General features: G+C 37.7%; 1 protein-coding gene across 9 annotated transcripts in view; it reads right to left on the bottom strand.

Annotated features, from left to right (window-relative positions):
- HELZ (helicase with zinc finger) overlaps positions 1–18,828 on the bottom strand; it is a 176,186-nt gene that overhangs the window by 97,500 nt on the left and 59,858 nt on the right. For all 9 annotated transcript variants that reach the window (XM_055387014.2, XM_055387017.2, XM_055387013.2 and 6 more), the window contains one exon: positions 10,278–10,545. In XM_055387014.2, the coding sequence (XP_055242989.2) occupies positions 10,278–10,545 (268 nt within the window). The remainder of the gene's footprint in view (positions 1–10,277; positions 10,546–18,828) is intronic.

Below are 18,828 nucleotides of genomic sequence, written 5' to 3'. Positions count from 1 at the left end.
CCTGAGTATTTAAAATGAAACTAAATGTTGTTTTTTAAGTAACATGAAATATTATATACTAATTAATATAAAAGTCTGAACACACCACTGGGACAATAAAGACTTTAAAATCACCTGGAACCAGAAGGAAACACATTGCACTGAAAATTACAATGGACTTTAAACCAATTGCTTTCCAAGTAGATCTTACCAGCAGATTCTAGCCATAAAATATCTCTTTCAATAACATTAATGAATAACATTTAAAATAAATTTTCACTCATGGCTACATGGAGGCAGGTCTCATGCAGGAATTATGGCAAGAGCAGTTAAGGCCTATGTTATCAGACAATGGTTGGTATACTCCCTCACACTTCCATGTGTGCACGTGAGTATGAGAGAGTATGTGTAAAGGCAGCACAGAGAATCAAGATTAATTTACACAGTCAAGAAATATGGAGCCGGACATGGTGGCTCACGCCTGTAATCCTAGCACTATGGGAGGCTGAGGCGGGCAGATCACCTGAGGTTGGCAGTTCAAGACCAGCCTGGCCAACATGGTGAAACCCTGCATCTACTAAAAATACAAAAATTAGCCAAGTGTGGTGGCGGGCACTTGTAATCCCAGCTACTCGGGAGGCTGAGGCAGGAAAATCACTTGAACCCAGGAGGTGGAGGTTGCAGTGAGCCAATTATCATGCCACTGCACTCCAGCCTGGGCAACAGAGTGAGACTCTGTCCCCAAATTAAAAAAAAAAAAAAGAGAGAAATATGAAGTGAAAGAAAGATGTAAACTAATTAACAGTTCTCCTTTGCTGTTCTGAAATGGTGCTGTAAGAGGTAAGACAACATGGTAAGAAATGGTGGCAACATTTTCTCCTTTTTCTTAGGTTTGTCTTAGTCTGTTTTGTGTTGCTGTAACAGAATACCTGAGACTGGGTAATTTATAAAGAACAGAGATTTATTTCTTACAGCTCTGGAGACCAGAAAGTCTAAGATCAAGGGGCTGGCATATGGTGATGGTCTTCAGGCTGCATCATCCCATGGTGGAAGGCAGAAGGGCACGAAAGTGTGAGCAAAGCAATGGCAAGAGAGGACTGAATTCACTCTTCTAACAGCCCACTCTCATGACAAGGAGCCCATTCCTCTATAATCACATTATCCACTCATGAGGGTGGAATCCTCATGGTCTAATCACCTTTTAAGAGTCCCACCTCTTAATACTGTCCCAATGGCAACTACATTTCAACATTAGTTTTGGAGGGGACATTCAAACTACAGCATTCTGCCCATAGCCTCCAAATGCATGTTTCTTCTCACATACAAAATACATTCACTCCATCCCAATAGCCCCTAAAAGTTTTAACTCTTTCCAGGATCAACTCTAAAGTCCAAGTCCAGAGTGTGAACTAAATCAGATACGGATAAGACTCAAGGCACAATTCATCCTGATTCAAATTCCTCTCCAGTTGTGCCTGTGAAATTAATGAGTTACATGCTTCCAAAATACAATGGTGGGACAAGCACAGGATAAACATTCCCATTCCCAAAGGGAAAACTAGGCAAGAAGAAAGGAATAAGTGGTTCCAAGTAAGTCCAAAATCCAAAAGGGAAAACAACATTAAGTCTTAAAGCTGAAGAATAATCTCCTTTGCTTCCACATCCTGCATCCTGACACACTGGAACAGCAGTTGGGCCCCCAAGGCCTCAGGCAGCCTGGCTTCTTTGGCTTTGCTGGGCTCAGTCCCCCAAGAAGCTCTCATAGATTGAAAGTCTTATATAGCTTTCCCAGATGAGAGCTGCATAATGCTGACCCTTCAGTTCTGGAGTCTCAGGATCTAGCCCACTCCCAGGGCTCCATTAAGAACTGTCCTAGTGGGGACTCTGCACAGTGGCTCTGCCTCTGCACCAAGTCTCCGCCTGGGCCCTCAGACTATCCAATACATCCTTTGAAGTCTATGTGGAGTGACCATTCTGGCCAACCTGGTGAAACCCCGTCTCTACTAAAAATACAAAAATTAGCTGGGCGTGGTAGCACATGCCTGTAATCCCGGCTACTTGGGAGGCTGAGGCAAAAGAATTGCTTGAACCCAGGAGGCGGAGGTTGCAGTGAGCTGAGATCGTGCCATTGCACTCCAGCCTAGGCAACAGAGCGAGATTTTGTCTCTAAACTAAATAAATAAATAAATAGAACAGGAGGCCAGGCATGGGGGCTCACACCTGTAATCCCAGCACTTTGGGAGGCCGAGGCGGGAAGATCACTTGAGGTCAGGAGTTCAAGACCAGCCTAGCCAACATGGTGAAACCCTGTCTCTACTAAAAACACAAAAATTACCTGGGCGTGATGGCCCGGCCTGTAGTCCATAGCTACAAGGGAGGCTGAGGAAGGAGAATCACTTGAACCCAGGAGGTGGAGGCTGCAATGACCTGAGATAGCGACACCACACTCCAGCCTCAGTGACAGAGTGAGACTCCATCTCAAAAAAAAAAAAAAAAAGAGCAGGAACCCTTACTTATTTCATGCTTTCTCAAATGAAGTTAAAATTTTACTTTCCTTTTACTACCTATATAATATGCAGAGTTTAGGGGTCATTAAAACTTTCTCAGAGGGAGGAGATTACTTATAGTGCAAGAAATTCTTGATTCACAAAGAATCATAGTAAAAAGAATCTTTTTGCTAAGATGATGTACAGTTTTCTTTTTTTTTTCACTATACAATCAATGTCTTCTACCTTTGAACTCCCTCTTCCAAGGACTTCTGTATGGTAATACTCTCCTAGTTTTCTTCCTACCTCTCCTAGCTGCTCTCCATCTCCCATCTAAGCACCAACTATTTTCTATAAGCTCCAGCCTGCCTTCCTTCTACTCTGTAAGTTCTTGATAGGTCACCTTCTCCCAGATCTCCCAGCTCAGGGCTGTAAATCCAACTGTCAAATGGACACTTTTGATTATATGCCCTTTAAACTCAGTATATGCAAAACTGACTACCCGACCTCCCCAGTGTGACCCAACCCAATCTTCCCATGTATTAACAACTTAGAAAATGGCACTGTCATCCACGTAGGTATCCAAGCCAACCAAAAATCAAGTCATCCTTGACCCTGCCTCTCTCACCAACCTTCATTCACACATCACAGAATCACTATGCCCTGCTACTTCCTCATAGCCCTGTTAGTTCCCCTCCTTCCTAATTCATCTGCATCCCAACATTTTTAACTTGGATTACTATAATAGACTTCTAACATGACTTCCTGTCTCAAATCTGTTCTCCACACCCCCATCAGAGGATCTCTGAAAAATGCAAATCTGGTAAGTAGCTTTCTATAGCTCTGAGGACAGAGTTTCTCTCTCATTTACCCTGTCCCCACCACACAAGCACCCTCCATTGCAACTATAATAATCAACTGGCAGCTCCCCAAAACTCTATGCTCTTATTCTCACATCCTGTGTGTCCTTTAACCAAATACTTTTGTCCTCCTCCTTTTTTTTTTTTTTTTTTTTTTTTTTTGAGACGGAGTTTCACTCTTGATGCCCCAGCTGGAGTTCAATGGCCCCATCTTGGCTCACTGCAACCTCCACCTCCCGGGTTCAAGCGATTCTCCTGCTTCAGCCTCCCGAGTAGCTGGGATTACAGGTGCCCACCACCACACCAGGCTAATTTTTTGTATTTTTAGCAGAGACAGGGTTTCACCATGTTTGCCAGGCTGGTCTCGAACTCCTGAACTCAGGTGGTCCACCCACCTCGGCCTCCCAAAGTGCTGGGACTACAGGTGTGAGCCACCATGCCCAGCCTTGTCTTACTTCTAAACCTGACAAATCTTACCTGTTTTTCAAAGTTCAACTTACATTCCATCTGCTCGAGAAAGCAGATGTCAGCCCCTCCTTGACTACCCTCCTTTTCTCCACTAAGGTCAGAAAGTGCCTCTTCCGTGGGGCCCTTGTGCATTCCTCCAGTGCAGTGCTGAGCACATATTATAACCCTGTATTTATGAATCTGCCTCCACTACTGGATTACAAACTTTTGGGGGACAAGGAAACATATTTTGCTTGCCTTAGAAATCAGCAGTGACTAGCATAGAACCTAACACCTTCAATATTCCATAAATTTTGTTCATTGAATTAATTTTATGTTTTTCTAATAATCTGATTTTTTCCCAAGCACCATATTCCCACTTTAGCCACTTTATATTATTTCCTAACATATTCTTGAAATCCTGTCATATATTTCTCAACTATCTTAGGCCATATATATTTTTTAATAGTTTTTTGTTTTGTTTTGTTTTTCGAGACAGGGTCTCACTGTCACCCAGGCTGGAGTGCAGTAGCACAATCTTGGCTCGCTGCAGCCTTGACCTCCTGAGCTCAAGCGATCCTCCCACCTCAGCCTCCTGAGTAGCAAGGACCACAGGTGCACACCATCACGCCCAGCTAATTTTTGTATTTTTTGTAGAGATGGGGTCTCGCCATGTTGCCGAGGCTGGTCTCAAACTCCTGGGCTCAAAAGACCTGCCCACCTGGGCCTCCCGAAGTGCTAAGATTATAGGTGTGAGCCACTGCGCCCAGGCCTTAGGCCATATATTAAAGTTTCACTCATGTCTATTTGAGAATCACCATCCCAAAACACTTGATCACAATTTAGCAGGCATGAAAAGTTAATCTCACAGTTTAGAGCAACAAGAGAATCCTCTTGTGACATTGGTTGTGTCTTGCAACAAAATTCTTGAGGCAGAGGCACCAGAAGTGCTAAGAAATAAAATAAAATAAAAGTCCTAAGAAATGCAGCTTTTCCCACAGAAAATTCATCACATGTTCAAGATGCAGACATTATAGACTTTCTAGTAAAGGTTATAGCTATACTAATAATTAATTTGTATAAAATATTAACAGGCTAAAACTAAAATTATGTTAGTAATCTTAAATATTAAAATATGTACTTTTTGAAATTTAGTAACTCAGAAATACCTAAACTAGAAAATATATCCTACAATTAAGAAAGATATTTCTTAATAAGAAGAAAAACCATCTTTCCATTGTTGCATGCTACATTTTAAAATCATCCTTAAAGTTTACATAATCCCTAACCTTTTAGGGAATGGCAGAATTACAGCCAACTGAACACTCAATAGATTGAAAAAGATACTTCCATGCTAATGAGAAATATGGCTCTATCAACCTTAGTAACAATTCCATCTCTTGAGTGCAACTTGCAAAAAATTTCAGACCTATATAGGGTTTTCATTTCATGTGATTTCTGACTATATGAACAATAAAAATCTAACAAAGTAATAAAACAATCCCTGAGTTTACTAAAGCAGAGCGACAGAACTGAGGTGTCACCAACAGAAGCAGCACCCATCTAACGATGAAATGTGCACCCCACACCCATCTAACGATGAAATGTGCACCCCACACTAGGCCTGTCACCAACAGAAGCAGCACCCATCTAACGATGAAATGTGCACCCCACACCCATCTAACGATGAAATGTGCACCCCACACTAGGCCTGTCATGCCAGCTGTTAGCACTGAGAAGCCAGGCACAATGACCCAATGAGGCATGCACAGTTTAATGGACACAATAGCTTCAGCTAAAGCACATTTCCTTTGAAAATGTATCTCTTAAAATCAAACAGATTTCACTTCAAAGTAGAATCATTATTGAACACACACCAACATGTGACTGAGGATAAGAGAAGTAAAACAAACAAATCTCAAAAGAGAAGCATTTTCTAAAACTTAAATGAAATGTAGTATTATCTTTATCACGTACACACATCTCACACTAAAACAACCTAAGAAGAAATTTCTGGACTGCTTTGAAAAAAATCATCCTTTAAAAAAAAAAAAAAAAAAGCTAGATTATTAAATCCAGTCTCAAACCAAAATATTTTATCTAATCTTGAGAGCCTTTTTTCAATCTACTTTCTAGGAAGAAATGCTAAAATGACCACGTAAAAGGCACAGTCTGATGGGATCTTGCTCTGTTGCCCAGGCTGGAACGCAGTGGTGCAATCACAGCTCACTGCAGCCTCAAATTCATGGGTTCAAGTGATCCTCCTGCCTCAGTCCCTTGCAACCCTTACCATCAAAATGTAAGAAACTAGTATGAAGCCCCTTGATACTACTTTCATGATTAGAAATATTCTGCTTTGGCCAGGCGTGGTAGCTCGCGCCTGTAATCCCAGCACTTTGGTAGGCCAAGACGGGCAGATCACCTGAGGTCAGGAGTTCAAGACCAGCCTGGCCAACATGGTGAAACCCCATCTCTACCAAAAATACAAAATTAGCTGGGCATGGTGACACTTGTCTGTAATCCCAGCTACTCAGAAGGCTGAGGCAGGAGAATCGCTTGAACCCAGGAGGTGGAGGTTCTGGTGAGTGAGATTGCACCACTGCACTCCAGCCCGGGCAACAAGAACGAAACTCCATTTAAAAGAAAAAAAGAAAAGAAAAGAAAAAAAGAAATATTCTGCTTAAACTGTCAAAGTTCACAGAGGACTCATACATTCTCGGGACCTTGGGAAATATCCTACTAATTGTGTGGCAGCAGATCTGACCATGATGTCACAAAGAGGCAAACTTCAATGTGTTCAGAACACACTTATTATTGTCAATACATGTCCAAGTCATTTAGAGAGATGAGTCTATATAAGCATACCACTGTCTCCTACCTTTAAATTGGGTCTCAAACCACAACAAAACATTCTTCATGATTCTAATGGTGATTTGGGTTTGCTCTGATGACTGGTATTGATTGAACAGACAAGCAAAATGGCCCAGTCACACACACTAGAGCACAGCCCAAAGATGTGCCCAAAGCCAACCTTCAGACTGTTTCCGTATAGCCCTTAACTGACAGTGGATTTTACAAAAACAAAAAAAGAAGAAGAAATGCAACCAGGCCTGTATGAAATTCTCAAAGCCTAAAATATTTATTACCTGACCCTTTACAGAAAAAGTTACTGAGCCCTGCACTACACCATAGCTTAGTAGCTGCATAGACACCTCCCCCAAAATTTTTAAAAATATATCTTAGTTATTTTATTTATACTTAAAGAATTAACAATCAAATGTAAATTAAATTCAAGGCAACATTAAAATGCATATAAATATTAAGTTTAAAGAGTGAAGAAGAAAACAAAATACTCTTTTAAGCAACATAGGAAACTCTGTCACAGACTTTTGAAAATCTTCACAATCTATGTTTACTTGCTTATAGATGCATTCTGAGAACTCTAATTATTATAGGATCTGTTTCTTTGTATGTGTACCAATTCTGCACCACACTTCACTAACATTTATAGGCCTGCCAAATTCAGAAATTTAATTTACCAGCCTTCATATCCAGGGTTACCTTTAGGTGAGAGTATCACCAGAAATTCCAGAATTCTCTAGCACAGTAACTACTTGTCACATGTTAGGCAGGTCGCAATAAATTATCAGTTATATCTTGAAGATCCTTCAAAACTCTTGTGTAGTTGTGTACAGAACACAGCAATACTGATCCAGCTGATTTACATTTTGTAAATATCCCTATTTGAGTCAATAAATATGATATAACTTTAAAGATTAAAAAAACAGAAAGCTCAGAAGTTCCTATAAAAACACTCTACACTATCTTACCACTGCCGTACCACAATCTCTTCTTTTCATACCTAAGGGCCTTTTTACACCATGAGCAGCAAGTGTTGCCACTAATGATGTACCACTTTCCTTTAAATTTTTTTAATTATAGGAGCAATATATGGTCATTATAGAACATTTCAAAAGTAGAGAAAACTATTACAACATAAAAATCACCTGTTAGTCCACCAACCAGAACATTTTGCTTTAATTCTTTCCAACATTTTTATACACAAATACATACACGTATGTGTATAGGCATCTATAAAAAATTAGAATGGCAATAAGGTATTATAACTAGCATATTTTCTTCCCTAATATTATATCATGAGCATCATCACTGCATTAAAAATTCTTCAAGAACATAATTTCAAGTTGTATAACATTCAATCATATAGCTATATCATAATTAACTTATTCTTCACTACTCTTTGCAAGACATGTGTCCAGACATCTTCGACTCTGATTATTGCTTATGATCCCCCATAAGTGGAATTTCCACTCCAAAAGATTCAAATTTAAGGTCCTTGATACAAACTGCCAAACAGCTCTCCAGATAGATCACACAAACTGGGCCAGGGGCGGTGGCTCATGCCTGTAATCCCAGCACCTTGGGAGGCCAGAGCGGGTGGATCACTTGAGCCCAGGAGTTCCAGATCTTCCCTGGGCAATGTGGCAAAATCCCATCTCTACAAAAAATACAAAATGAAGCTGATATGGTGATGCACACCTGCAGTCTCAGCCACTCAGCGTCTCCAATTAGGCTGGAGAGGATCACCCCAGCCCGGGAGGTTGAGGCTGCAGTGAGCCAAAACCATGCCACTGCATTCCAGCCTCAGTGACAGAGTGAGACCCTGTCTCAAAATAGTAATAATTTTTTTTAAAAAGATCACACCAACTTAGTTTGCCATCAGTGCTAATATTTTTAAGGCCCTCTCATACTGGTTTTGAAAGCCTTTGCAAGGTACTCATAGAGTGCACTTTCAACTATTCAGTTTCTCTTTTTTTTTTTTTTGAAACAGGTCTCTCTTTCTCTCACCCAGGCAGTGATGTAATCATAGCTCACTGAAGCCTAGACCTCCTGGGCTCAAGCGATTCTCCCACCTCAGACCTCAAACTGACACACATCATGCCTGATTATTTAACTTTTTTGTAGAGATGAGGTCTCACTATGTTGCCCAGGCTGGTCTCAAACTCTTGAGCCCAAGCAATCCATCCACCTCAGCCTCCCAAAGTGCTACAATTACAGGTGTGAGCCGCCACGCCCAGCCTTAGTTACTTGATCAGTATTTAACCTCTACAATTTTGTAGGGTTTCTCCTTTTTTCCATTCAGACAAGTTTCCACTTTTAAAAGATTATTTTGAATATAATAATACTAAGCTTTTTAGGCTTCACGTGCACATTCTAAAGTAATGGAATGATTTATAAACCTTAATAAAATATTAAACAAATAAAAGTTAATATATAATTTTTTCTGAATTCCTACTATGATACTCAAAAATAGTCTCCAGGATTCTGGTAAGCTTTTAAATTATATTTAATCCCAATATTTATGATTTATCATGGTGTTCTTTCCTAAGAAAAAGGAATCCATGATAATATAAATAATATAGATGATATAACCCACTGTCCTTCTTATTTAACAGCCTACAGACACAATTGATAAAAAAAAAGCCTTTTGAGAGACCATCAATGGGCCAGGATTTAAAGTCTTAGAGTAATGAAAAATAGATTCCATCTGACTTTGTAAATTTTACATGTATTTAACTTGAAATTAGGTATTTTCAAAAGTTAGATCATAACTAATCTATAAATAGGGTAACCAAAATATCTATAAGTTTTCACTTTCTTTTCCTTTCTGAATATACTTTTAATGAGTGTTCAGTATTTATTAATACTACTAATGATAAGGAACCATAAGGCATCCTGGAGAAGAAAAATATGCTGGTTCAGCTGTATTTAAAAGTAAAACTACTTATAAAAATGTATTCAGGTCTCATAATTGTGGTTCAGTTTTTAAGGCTTGTCTCCAGTTTATCTAAAATATATTAATAGAAAGCTACTACCAAATACAACTATTTCACTAATCTTCCCTCACTCTAACTTTCTTTTCTGAGATTATTTTTCCTAAAATAATTCAAATAAGCTTTTGATTTAAGCACTTGGTCTTAACCTGTGGCATATGGATAAAATGTAAAATATGTTAACGTATTTATAAACTGCTATAAAGCTGTTTTATCAACCCGTTTTCCTGAAAATCTAAATAATTTCATTCTTAAAACAACTTTTCAAAATATGTGGTCTCTTTCAGTTGTTGTATATCTGTTCAACAAATACTCATTCAGTGCTTGCTATGACTACCATTGACTGAAAGCTTCTTAAGAGCAGGCACCACGGATTTATACTCCCGGCATCTGGCAAAGAGCTTGTCCCCTAATAGATGTTTAATAAGGTCTTATAGAAATGAACTATGTGCTAAATAACAGGGATGCCATGGTGAGCATGAGACAGTTCTTGCCTTAAGAAGCTCGTATTTCCTTTAAAGATAGAATACAGTTATTGAATAACAACCATTCACTACCTGTCTTCACTTAGGCACACTTTCATTTTAAAGATTAGAAATACCATCCAAAGGGGAGATTTTTTGTTTTAAAGTGTTTCTAAAGTAACTTACTTGCTGATTTCTTTATACTGGGCTATCTCCTCAATATAAAGAAGGTCATGTAACCGTGACTGATAGTTGCTCTTGGTCAATGATTTGTCTAAAACGGACTGGGTAAATAGCTGGTCAGCAGAGAGGGGAATTTGGTATCTGATAAGAAGGCTCTTCTCCAAATCAGTAGTTTCATTAGGTTCAAAATCTATAATAGTCTTAGAGGAAGAATCCCAACGTTTAGCTGTGGTTACTAGCTGCTGTTTTGCATGCATCAGGTATTCGAGATCTAAATGGAAACAAAAAACACATTTAGAAAGAAACAGAACATTACAATTTTTAAATAACATTAAAATTCTTAACTATATTACATATTTTTGTATGAGAATTGTATATGCTAGAGCTGAAATTCTTAAAAACAAAACAATGCAAATACCCATTGACTATTTCCCCCATATCAAAAAACAAAACAAAACAAAATAACATTAGTATAAATCCATGTTTAAAAAAAAAACTTTTTATCAGGCTAGGACATACTAGAAATTATTAACATTTTTAAAATACAGATTAACATTTAGAACTTAACTCTTCAGTCAAGAGAAATTTGAATCTGCGTGAAAAAGACATGATAAATTCTTCATAGGTTTTATCAGATGATAATCACTTTCTCTTCCTACTACTAATACCCATCCCATTATAGAAAGAGAAGATCAAAAACTGTAAAAGGTTAAATCTTTTCTTGTGTGATAAAGCACAATGAAACTACAGTATCTTTAAGTCAACTTACTATAAACAAAAATCTTTTCGAAAATATTAATGTAAAACACTGCTAAGTCCTTATTAAAATGCAGTACAATGCCATTCAAATGTCATTTCCAAAAAATCCAGGTTAGCCTCCGTTAAATTATACCGTAAGTAGGGCACAATGTCAAAACAAATGACTGTTCAAGTTCTGACATACCAGGGGAAAAAAAGTAGCACAATACCAGCACAAGATGAAATCCATAGTAACATAAACTCTGAGCACTGGGTTGGCTCACTCTATATGTAGTTAGTGCGTATTACTTTTCTATTGACTGAAACATACATATACCTAAAAAAGAAAACTTAACCAAAAGAAAAAAAAAATGTAACCTTACTGATACATTACACCAAGACTTTGACATAACATAATTGGAAAAACGGTTTCACAACTCAGATTAAAATTTTAGGAAGAAATAATTAAAAGTTAGACAAAGATCAGTCTCCAAAGTACAAATTGTCCTAAACTATCTTTGAAATGACAACATAATGCACAATTGCCATGTCTTTTTTAGTGAGAGATTTGGCAACATTTAAATGTTACATATATATTATAAACATGAGCCTAGTCATTCACCAAGATTAATGTCTCAATAGTGGCAAATAGCTTATCCAAATAATCTTAATAATTTCTAACCTTTGCTTCTTGAAAAGCCATTTTCACATGCCAGCTTTATTTCTCAAAGGGCAACACAAATACCATTATAACCATCAAATGTAAAGATGGTCTGCTTATTAAAAACTTGCACTTTAAAAATACTCTGGATTGGGGCTGCGCACAGTAGCTCCCGCCTGTAACCCCATCACGTTGGGAGGTCAAGGCAGGAGGATCGCTTGAGGTCAGGAGTTCAAGACTAGATTGAACAACATAGCGAGACCCTGTCTCTAAAAAAGTAAAATAAAAACATACGATAAAATTAACTATCATTAAAAAAAAATACTCTGGATTGATGGTCTGTTTTTGCAATAGCCTCACAAGCAGAAGTTTCCTAATGTACACTAACCACATTTTCTTCCTAAATCACTTTGACAGCCAGGCACGGTGGCTCACGCCTATAATCCTGGTACTTTAGGAAGCTGAAGTGGGAGGATCACATGAGGTCAGGAGTTCCAGAACAGCATAGCCAACATGGAGAAATCCTGTCCCTGCTGAAAATACAAAAATTGCGGGGCACAATGGCTCAAACCTGTAATCCTAGCAGTTTGGGAGGCTGAGGCAGGTGGATTGTCTGAGCTCAGGAGTTCAAGACCAGCCTGAGCAACACAGTGAAACCTAGTCTCTACTAAAATACAAAAAATTAGCTGGGCGTGGTGGCGGGTGCCTGTAGTCCCAGCTACTCGGGAGGCTGAGGCCGGAGAACGGCGTGAACCCAGAAGGCGGAGCTTGCAGTGAGCGGAGATGGCGCCACTGCACTCCAGCCTGGGCGATAGAGTGAGACTCCATCTCAAAAAAAAAAAAAAAAAAAAAATTTTAGCCGGGCATGGTGGCATGCACGTGTAATCCCAGCTACTTAGGAGACTGAGGCAGGAGAATCACTTGAACCCAAGAGGCAGAGGATGCAGTGAGCCAAGATCGCGCCACTGCACTCCAGCCTGGCGACAGAGCCAGACTCTGTCTCAAAAAATAAATAAATAAATAAATAAATAAATACTAAACTCTACATAATAGTAAGGAATCTATTTAGTATGTAGCTTTTAAAGGAGGTCTAACTACTCTTTGGTGGTGGGGAGATTATATTTCATAATTTTATTTTACATTTCACTTAAAAAAATTAATTCAGACTATGCCTAGATTACTGTTATGTTCATATACTTTAAAAAGTCACTAGTTATGCCTAACTGATGTTTAAGTAGCTGAGACAAGAACAAACCTAAAATGACAGAGCTTTCCCTGGAAAATGCTTTTTGATTCACCTACCTAATATACAAACAAAATGCAGAAAGCTTTTCTACTCTGGGTTAACAGTATTCAGGCTTTTGGGGAAAAGTGGCATGAGCAATAGCAGTATTTGTTTTTCTCATTATCTATATAGTACCCTGATTCCCACCTGGATTTTATGAAACTCTTAAATGCTTGTATCAAAATATCACACATACTTCATAAATGTATACAACTATTATGTATCCATAAAAATTAAAAATTAAATGTTAAGTGTCTTTAGCAGGTAGCACGGTAATTTCAAAACAATTCTCCAACAATGTTAAATTTTATTCCATTTACTTTTTTTAATGACTTTAAACACAGTGCAGGGGAAAGGAAAACTAGGGGAACAAAAAGAATCTTGAAAAAAAAATCCACATATTCCAGCAACAAAAAGCCTACAAACTACTGATCTAAGTCTTTAACTCAGATGTCAAAAATGAACTATGGCCAGTGACTACTACTAAGGATACGGTATGCAAAACCCATTTCTCTTTCCCTACTTCATCTGAATTTGAGTGAAACTTCCAGCTCCATTCCTCTCACTTGTACAAAGAAACTTACTAAATTGATTTAATGACCCACCTAACTTACAGTGCTTAAAGGTCACCTCGTAAATAGCAGAAGGACGTGGGTCCCTTATGGGGACACTGGGCATGACTCCTACTGGGGCTCTTTGTCATCTCCACCTACAGCACATGCGTACCTGCTAACATCTCAGCACTCAGGGCAGCCTGAGCCAGTGCATCCTTGGCATGCGTTTTCTTCAGCCTAGATTAGGCTAAAGTGAAAAACACTGGAAAATTGAGAAGTGGCCGGGCGCGGTGGCTCATGCCTGTAATCCCAGCATTTTGGGAGGCCAAGGAAGGCAGGTCACCTGAGGTCAGGAGTTCAAGACCAGCCTGGTCAACATGGCAAAACCCCATCTCTACTAAAAATACAAAAAAAATTAGCCAGGTATGATAGCTCGTGCCTGTAGTCCCAGCTACTCCGGAGGCTGAGGCAGGAGAATCGCTTGAACCCAGGAGGTGGAGGTTGCAGTGAGCCAACACTGCACCACTGTACTCCAGCCTGGGTGACAGAGCAAGACTCAGTATCAAAAAAAAAACAGAAAGATGAGAAGTGAGCAGGTTAGGATCAATATTCATAAAACCATTTAGGAATTTAACTTTAACAGTGACTTATTAACCAATTTTTACAATAATAAATCTCAAAGCAAACCTGACAGAAATTACAGACCTATGGAATGTGTTACCCTGAGATGTGCTAGGCAAAAACTATAAACAGATTTTAATAGAAATCCATAAGCTAAAGATAATTAGAATACACCTAATCTTTTGAAGATAACAGTCTTTTGAAGGGGTTCCGCTATGAAAAATAGAATTCAAGGTTGAAATAACTACTCTAACACAAGATACATTTCCCAACTTCCCTTGGCCTTCTGACCCTGAGAATAGCAGTGCTTGCATTTCAACCACATCTTTACTATTCTAATAAAGCATCCAAAGGGTGGGTTTGTTTCGTCTTGAAGTATATAGTACAGCAGACTTGAAAAATACCTTTAACAGGACCTGGAAGGTAGATAAGAAGAAAATAAGGGGTGGGGAAATCGAGTGTTCTAAGTACTCAGCACAAGGGTTGACATGTAAGAGGCAGGTAATAAATGGGTGTTAAATATGGAATTTATTAAAACCTGCTATATTTATCTAGGACTTAGAGAATGAGATGAAATGCTTCCTAATTCCAAAATCAGATACCACACTCTTCCTTAGAAAATATTTTGGTATGTGGCTTTACAAATTTTGACTGCCCAAATTAACAATAAAATAAAATCCCACAGTAATCCCAAACTACTGCTTCAGTGATCCATTTCTATATCCTTTCTTTCACCCAAACTGCCACATGGAAGCAAGGTGAATCTCTCTCAGCTTGCCTATGTTAACTGTCCCTATTTCTCTCTCTGAAAGAGGCTAACAAAAAGTTAAAACAGCAGAGTAAGAGCATTAAGAAATACCTCATGCTTTTTACATACTTCTATTCAGTTTCTTTTATTGACAAACTATTTAAGTCTATTTTTCTATTACTTTTCTGATCATGTAACAGTATGTAGATATATAATATGTTCTTAACTTACCAACAACTTTGGTAGTTGGGAATACTTTCTAAGATAGACTAAATTTTAATGCTAATGTTAAGATAGATAGCTAGACTCAAACTAGAGAAATAAATGATATCAAGTTTCCATATTTAACTCCAAGAGTTCATTTTCAGCATGTTGCTTCCAGATATTCAAAACAGAATTCCAAATCAATTTTGCCAAACAAAAATTTTCCATTAATCAAGTTGTGGTATAAACCATAAGAATGCAGTCTGTTTTCTAAACAGGGGATAACTCACTAGCTTCCTTCCTTTGCAGATGCCTTTGCCACATATTTTTGAAAAGCCTATCCCTAGTCCAAAAGCTTTTTTAGTATATAGTGTCTTTTTCTGAACCTGAATCTCCCCAACAAGGGAAAAAAAAAACTACAAAAAGCAAAACTAAAGTCACTCATATTTCCTAAAGAGTTTTTAGGATTGCCAAAATGACTAGAGAAAAAAAATATTTGTTCATGGCCTACAAATAGAAAAGCTCTGGATGCTTTAGGTACAGTGACAGTAATATTTAAAAAAAAAAAAAAAAAGAAACCCAAAACCTATGTTTATTTTCCTCCAATTCAAATTTGAATTAACTAAAGTAGGATTTTTAGTTCAATACTTAACAATGAACTAGAGAAATATAAACATTTGCTATATAACTTGATTTTAAGTTTCAATGAGTAACACACTAACATAACTAAGTTACATGAACATATCAGTTTGACAGACACTGAGAGCCAATGATTAACTGAGCTACACTGTGATTCTCTAAGAGGGAAATAATGCATGCTGCATTTCTAAACTTATTTGTACATGGCATTCTACACCTTCGGTGTTATTATTAATTTTAGTGGAACACAATTTAGAAAATGCTAAGCTAATAGCCTAGCATGGTCCAAATTTATAAACTTATGCAAGAGAAATACGGTTCCAGCATTCATTTAAGGACAAAAACTTGCTTAAAAACAATGAACACCCAATCAAGTGGAAGATGCAATAAATATTTCCCACTGAGAAGGAGTAATCTCTAAAAAAAAGAATATACTGGCCGGGCATGGTGGCTCATGCCTATAATCTCAGCACTCTGGGAGGCTGAGGTAGAAGGATCGCTTAAGCCTAGGACTTCGAGACCAGCCTGAGCAACACAGAGAGACCTTGTCTCTACAAAAAAAGACTTTTTTAATTAACTTTTTTAATTAGCCAGGCATGGTGGTGTGCACTGATAATCTCAACTGCTTAGGAGGCTGAGGTGGGACGATCACTTGAGCCTAGGAGTTCAAGGCTGCAGTGAGCTATAATCACACCACTGCACTCCAGCCTGGGCAACAGAGCAAGACTCTGTCTCTAAATAAATAAATAGAGATATTTCCCATTCAAATTCCAGTTTCACAGAATCACTAAGTTTCCTTGTGTATGCAAAAACCAAATTATATTATAATTTATAATATTTTCAAAACCATATGGAAATATGACAGATCCCAGACCTAATTCAATTCCCAATTGCATTTGGCCAACTTATACCTGGAATGACACTTTTCTCCTAATTCCAGGCCAAGGAAGATCCAATGATGAACTGGCTGAGGCTGAAGATCAAATTAGCCAGGCTGTCAGATTGTCACCAATTTAACAAAGTAGTTATCTTGCTCTCAATGTCTCTGAATGTTGTCCACACAAGTATTCCAGGAAAAGATACAAAATAGGACACTGCCATTTTACATTTTTATTGTCTCAGAACATTTTATAAAATTGTAATTTCACATAAACAAATTGTTTGCCCATAAACATATTTTCTGCTGACATGGACTCTCCCGTGATAATCAAAAACACTAACTGTAATAGTACTGAGATAAAAGCAAGAAACAAATATTACACTACTTATATTCTGCTTTTATTTCTTTACAATTCTGTTAGGACTCTCCACATAATCACAATGAAACAAATGTAGTCACGCAATAAAAATTTCAAGAGTTAACAAAATGGTAAGATATTCAATGACATCAATTTTAAGGGTGGGGAAGTTATCAAAGAGTTAAAAATTAGCATAAGTTATTATGCTGATGACCAAAAAAAGTTAGCCCAATATCATCTAGCTTGCCTAAAACCTAGATCTAAGTTTTCCTTTCCCCAACTTTCAAAATCTTACATAAGAAAATGCATTTTGTAGATTTCATACTGTTTGTCATTTCTCCTTTGTCTTTAAACAAATTTCACTATGTGAAATCATTTTAATGTTTCCAAATTAGTCCAAGAAAATGCTTAAGTTTTTCCAATTATTTTCTATCACATAACTACTTAAAAGTAAAATCTTAAAGGAAAAAAGGCAAAGACATCAAACTACAAAGAAGTCACTAAAAAAAGGATATGGTATTATAAAAAAAGAGGAGGATATCCTTGTCTATATAAATCCTCTCTACCACATCTGAATGAAATGTAAAACTTAATTTTCAAACTAATATGTTAGAAATATCAGAAAGGAGATTCTTTGTTTCTTCCAGCTACCAGGCTCAAAACATCAATCATCTTGGAAAACTACGCTTTCAACTCCTACAATGTGTTCTCTTGCCAACATCTGCAGGCACTGTGGCCTCAAGGGCTCTCTGCTTTTTAAGTCCTCTGCTTGCACCCTAGTCCGAGTCCTCATTTTAAAAAACAAAAACAAAATAAAGAAACAAAAAAAAACCCAACTCTTCTCTTTTCCTACTTTCTTCCTTTTGTGTATAAGCCAGAAATTATCCTAATCAAGGCTAATTATAAACATAATAGCTACTATTAACTAAACGTCTACTATGAGCCTGATGTCGTACGAGGCTTCAGGTTCTCACAATGATCTATGACAGATATTACTAGCCCCATTTTACAGATGTTTCCCCGTGAAGCCCAGAGAAGTTAAGTACTCTGCCCAGGCTCACACAGGCAATAAGTCAAAAATCAGGATTCAAATCCTATTCTATTTGACTCTGATTTTTGTCCACTGCTCTTCTCCAACAAGAAAAGTAACACATATCTGAGGCAGAAGTAGTCAAAGTACTTTTACTCTTCTCAAGCCTATGAAAGTACCCTGAGCTCCTTTTCATCACCACCTTTTCTAATTATCATGTTTTAATACTATCATTCTTTTACATTTTACTGCAGACATTTAACATTTTATATTATTAATTAAATATTTTATTAACTAATAAGAATTCTTGACAGCACTTACAAACATTTCTATGGGTAAAGGAGTCTGAGTTATAAGCCACTAACCTACAAGCAAATTTCTAAAATACAACCCACATGTAAGCCAAGAACATCCTTTACAGTTATATTTGAGAGTAGGAAATGTATGTTGTTCTCTCTTTATGACTTAAATCTCTTTATGATTTAAAAAGGATGCTGCTTAGTGGTTCTCAAGGTCTGGTCTCTAAAAGCAACTTACTAGTTCAGGGGTAGGCAAACTACAACACGAAAGTCAAATGCAGCCATTGTTTTTGAAAATAAAGTTTTATCGGAACACAGTCACACCCATTTGCTTATGCCTTGTCTATGGCTGCTTTCTCATTACAACGCAGAGCTGAGTAGTTGCAACAGAGATCACCTGCCCTGCAACACCTAAAATATTAACCGTCTGGCCCTCTGCAGAAAGAATTTGCCAAATACTATGCTAATATATATAAGCCAAATACTTTATTTTTATTTTATCAACAACCATATCTATTTAGCTATGGAAATTAATTT

This window comes from Gorilla gorilla, chromosome 4, assembly GCF_029281585.2.
Source record: "Gorilla gorilla gorilla isolate KB3781 chromosome 4, NHGRI_mGorGor1-v2.1_pri, whole genome shotgun sequence".
Taxonomy (NCBI): Eukaryota; Metazoa; Chordata; class Mammalia; order Primates; family Hominidae; genus Gorilla; species Gorilla gorilla.
The sequence above is the reverse complement of the archived record's forward strand: the minus strand, read 5'-3'. Positions and strand labels throughout refer to the sequence as shown.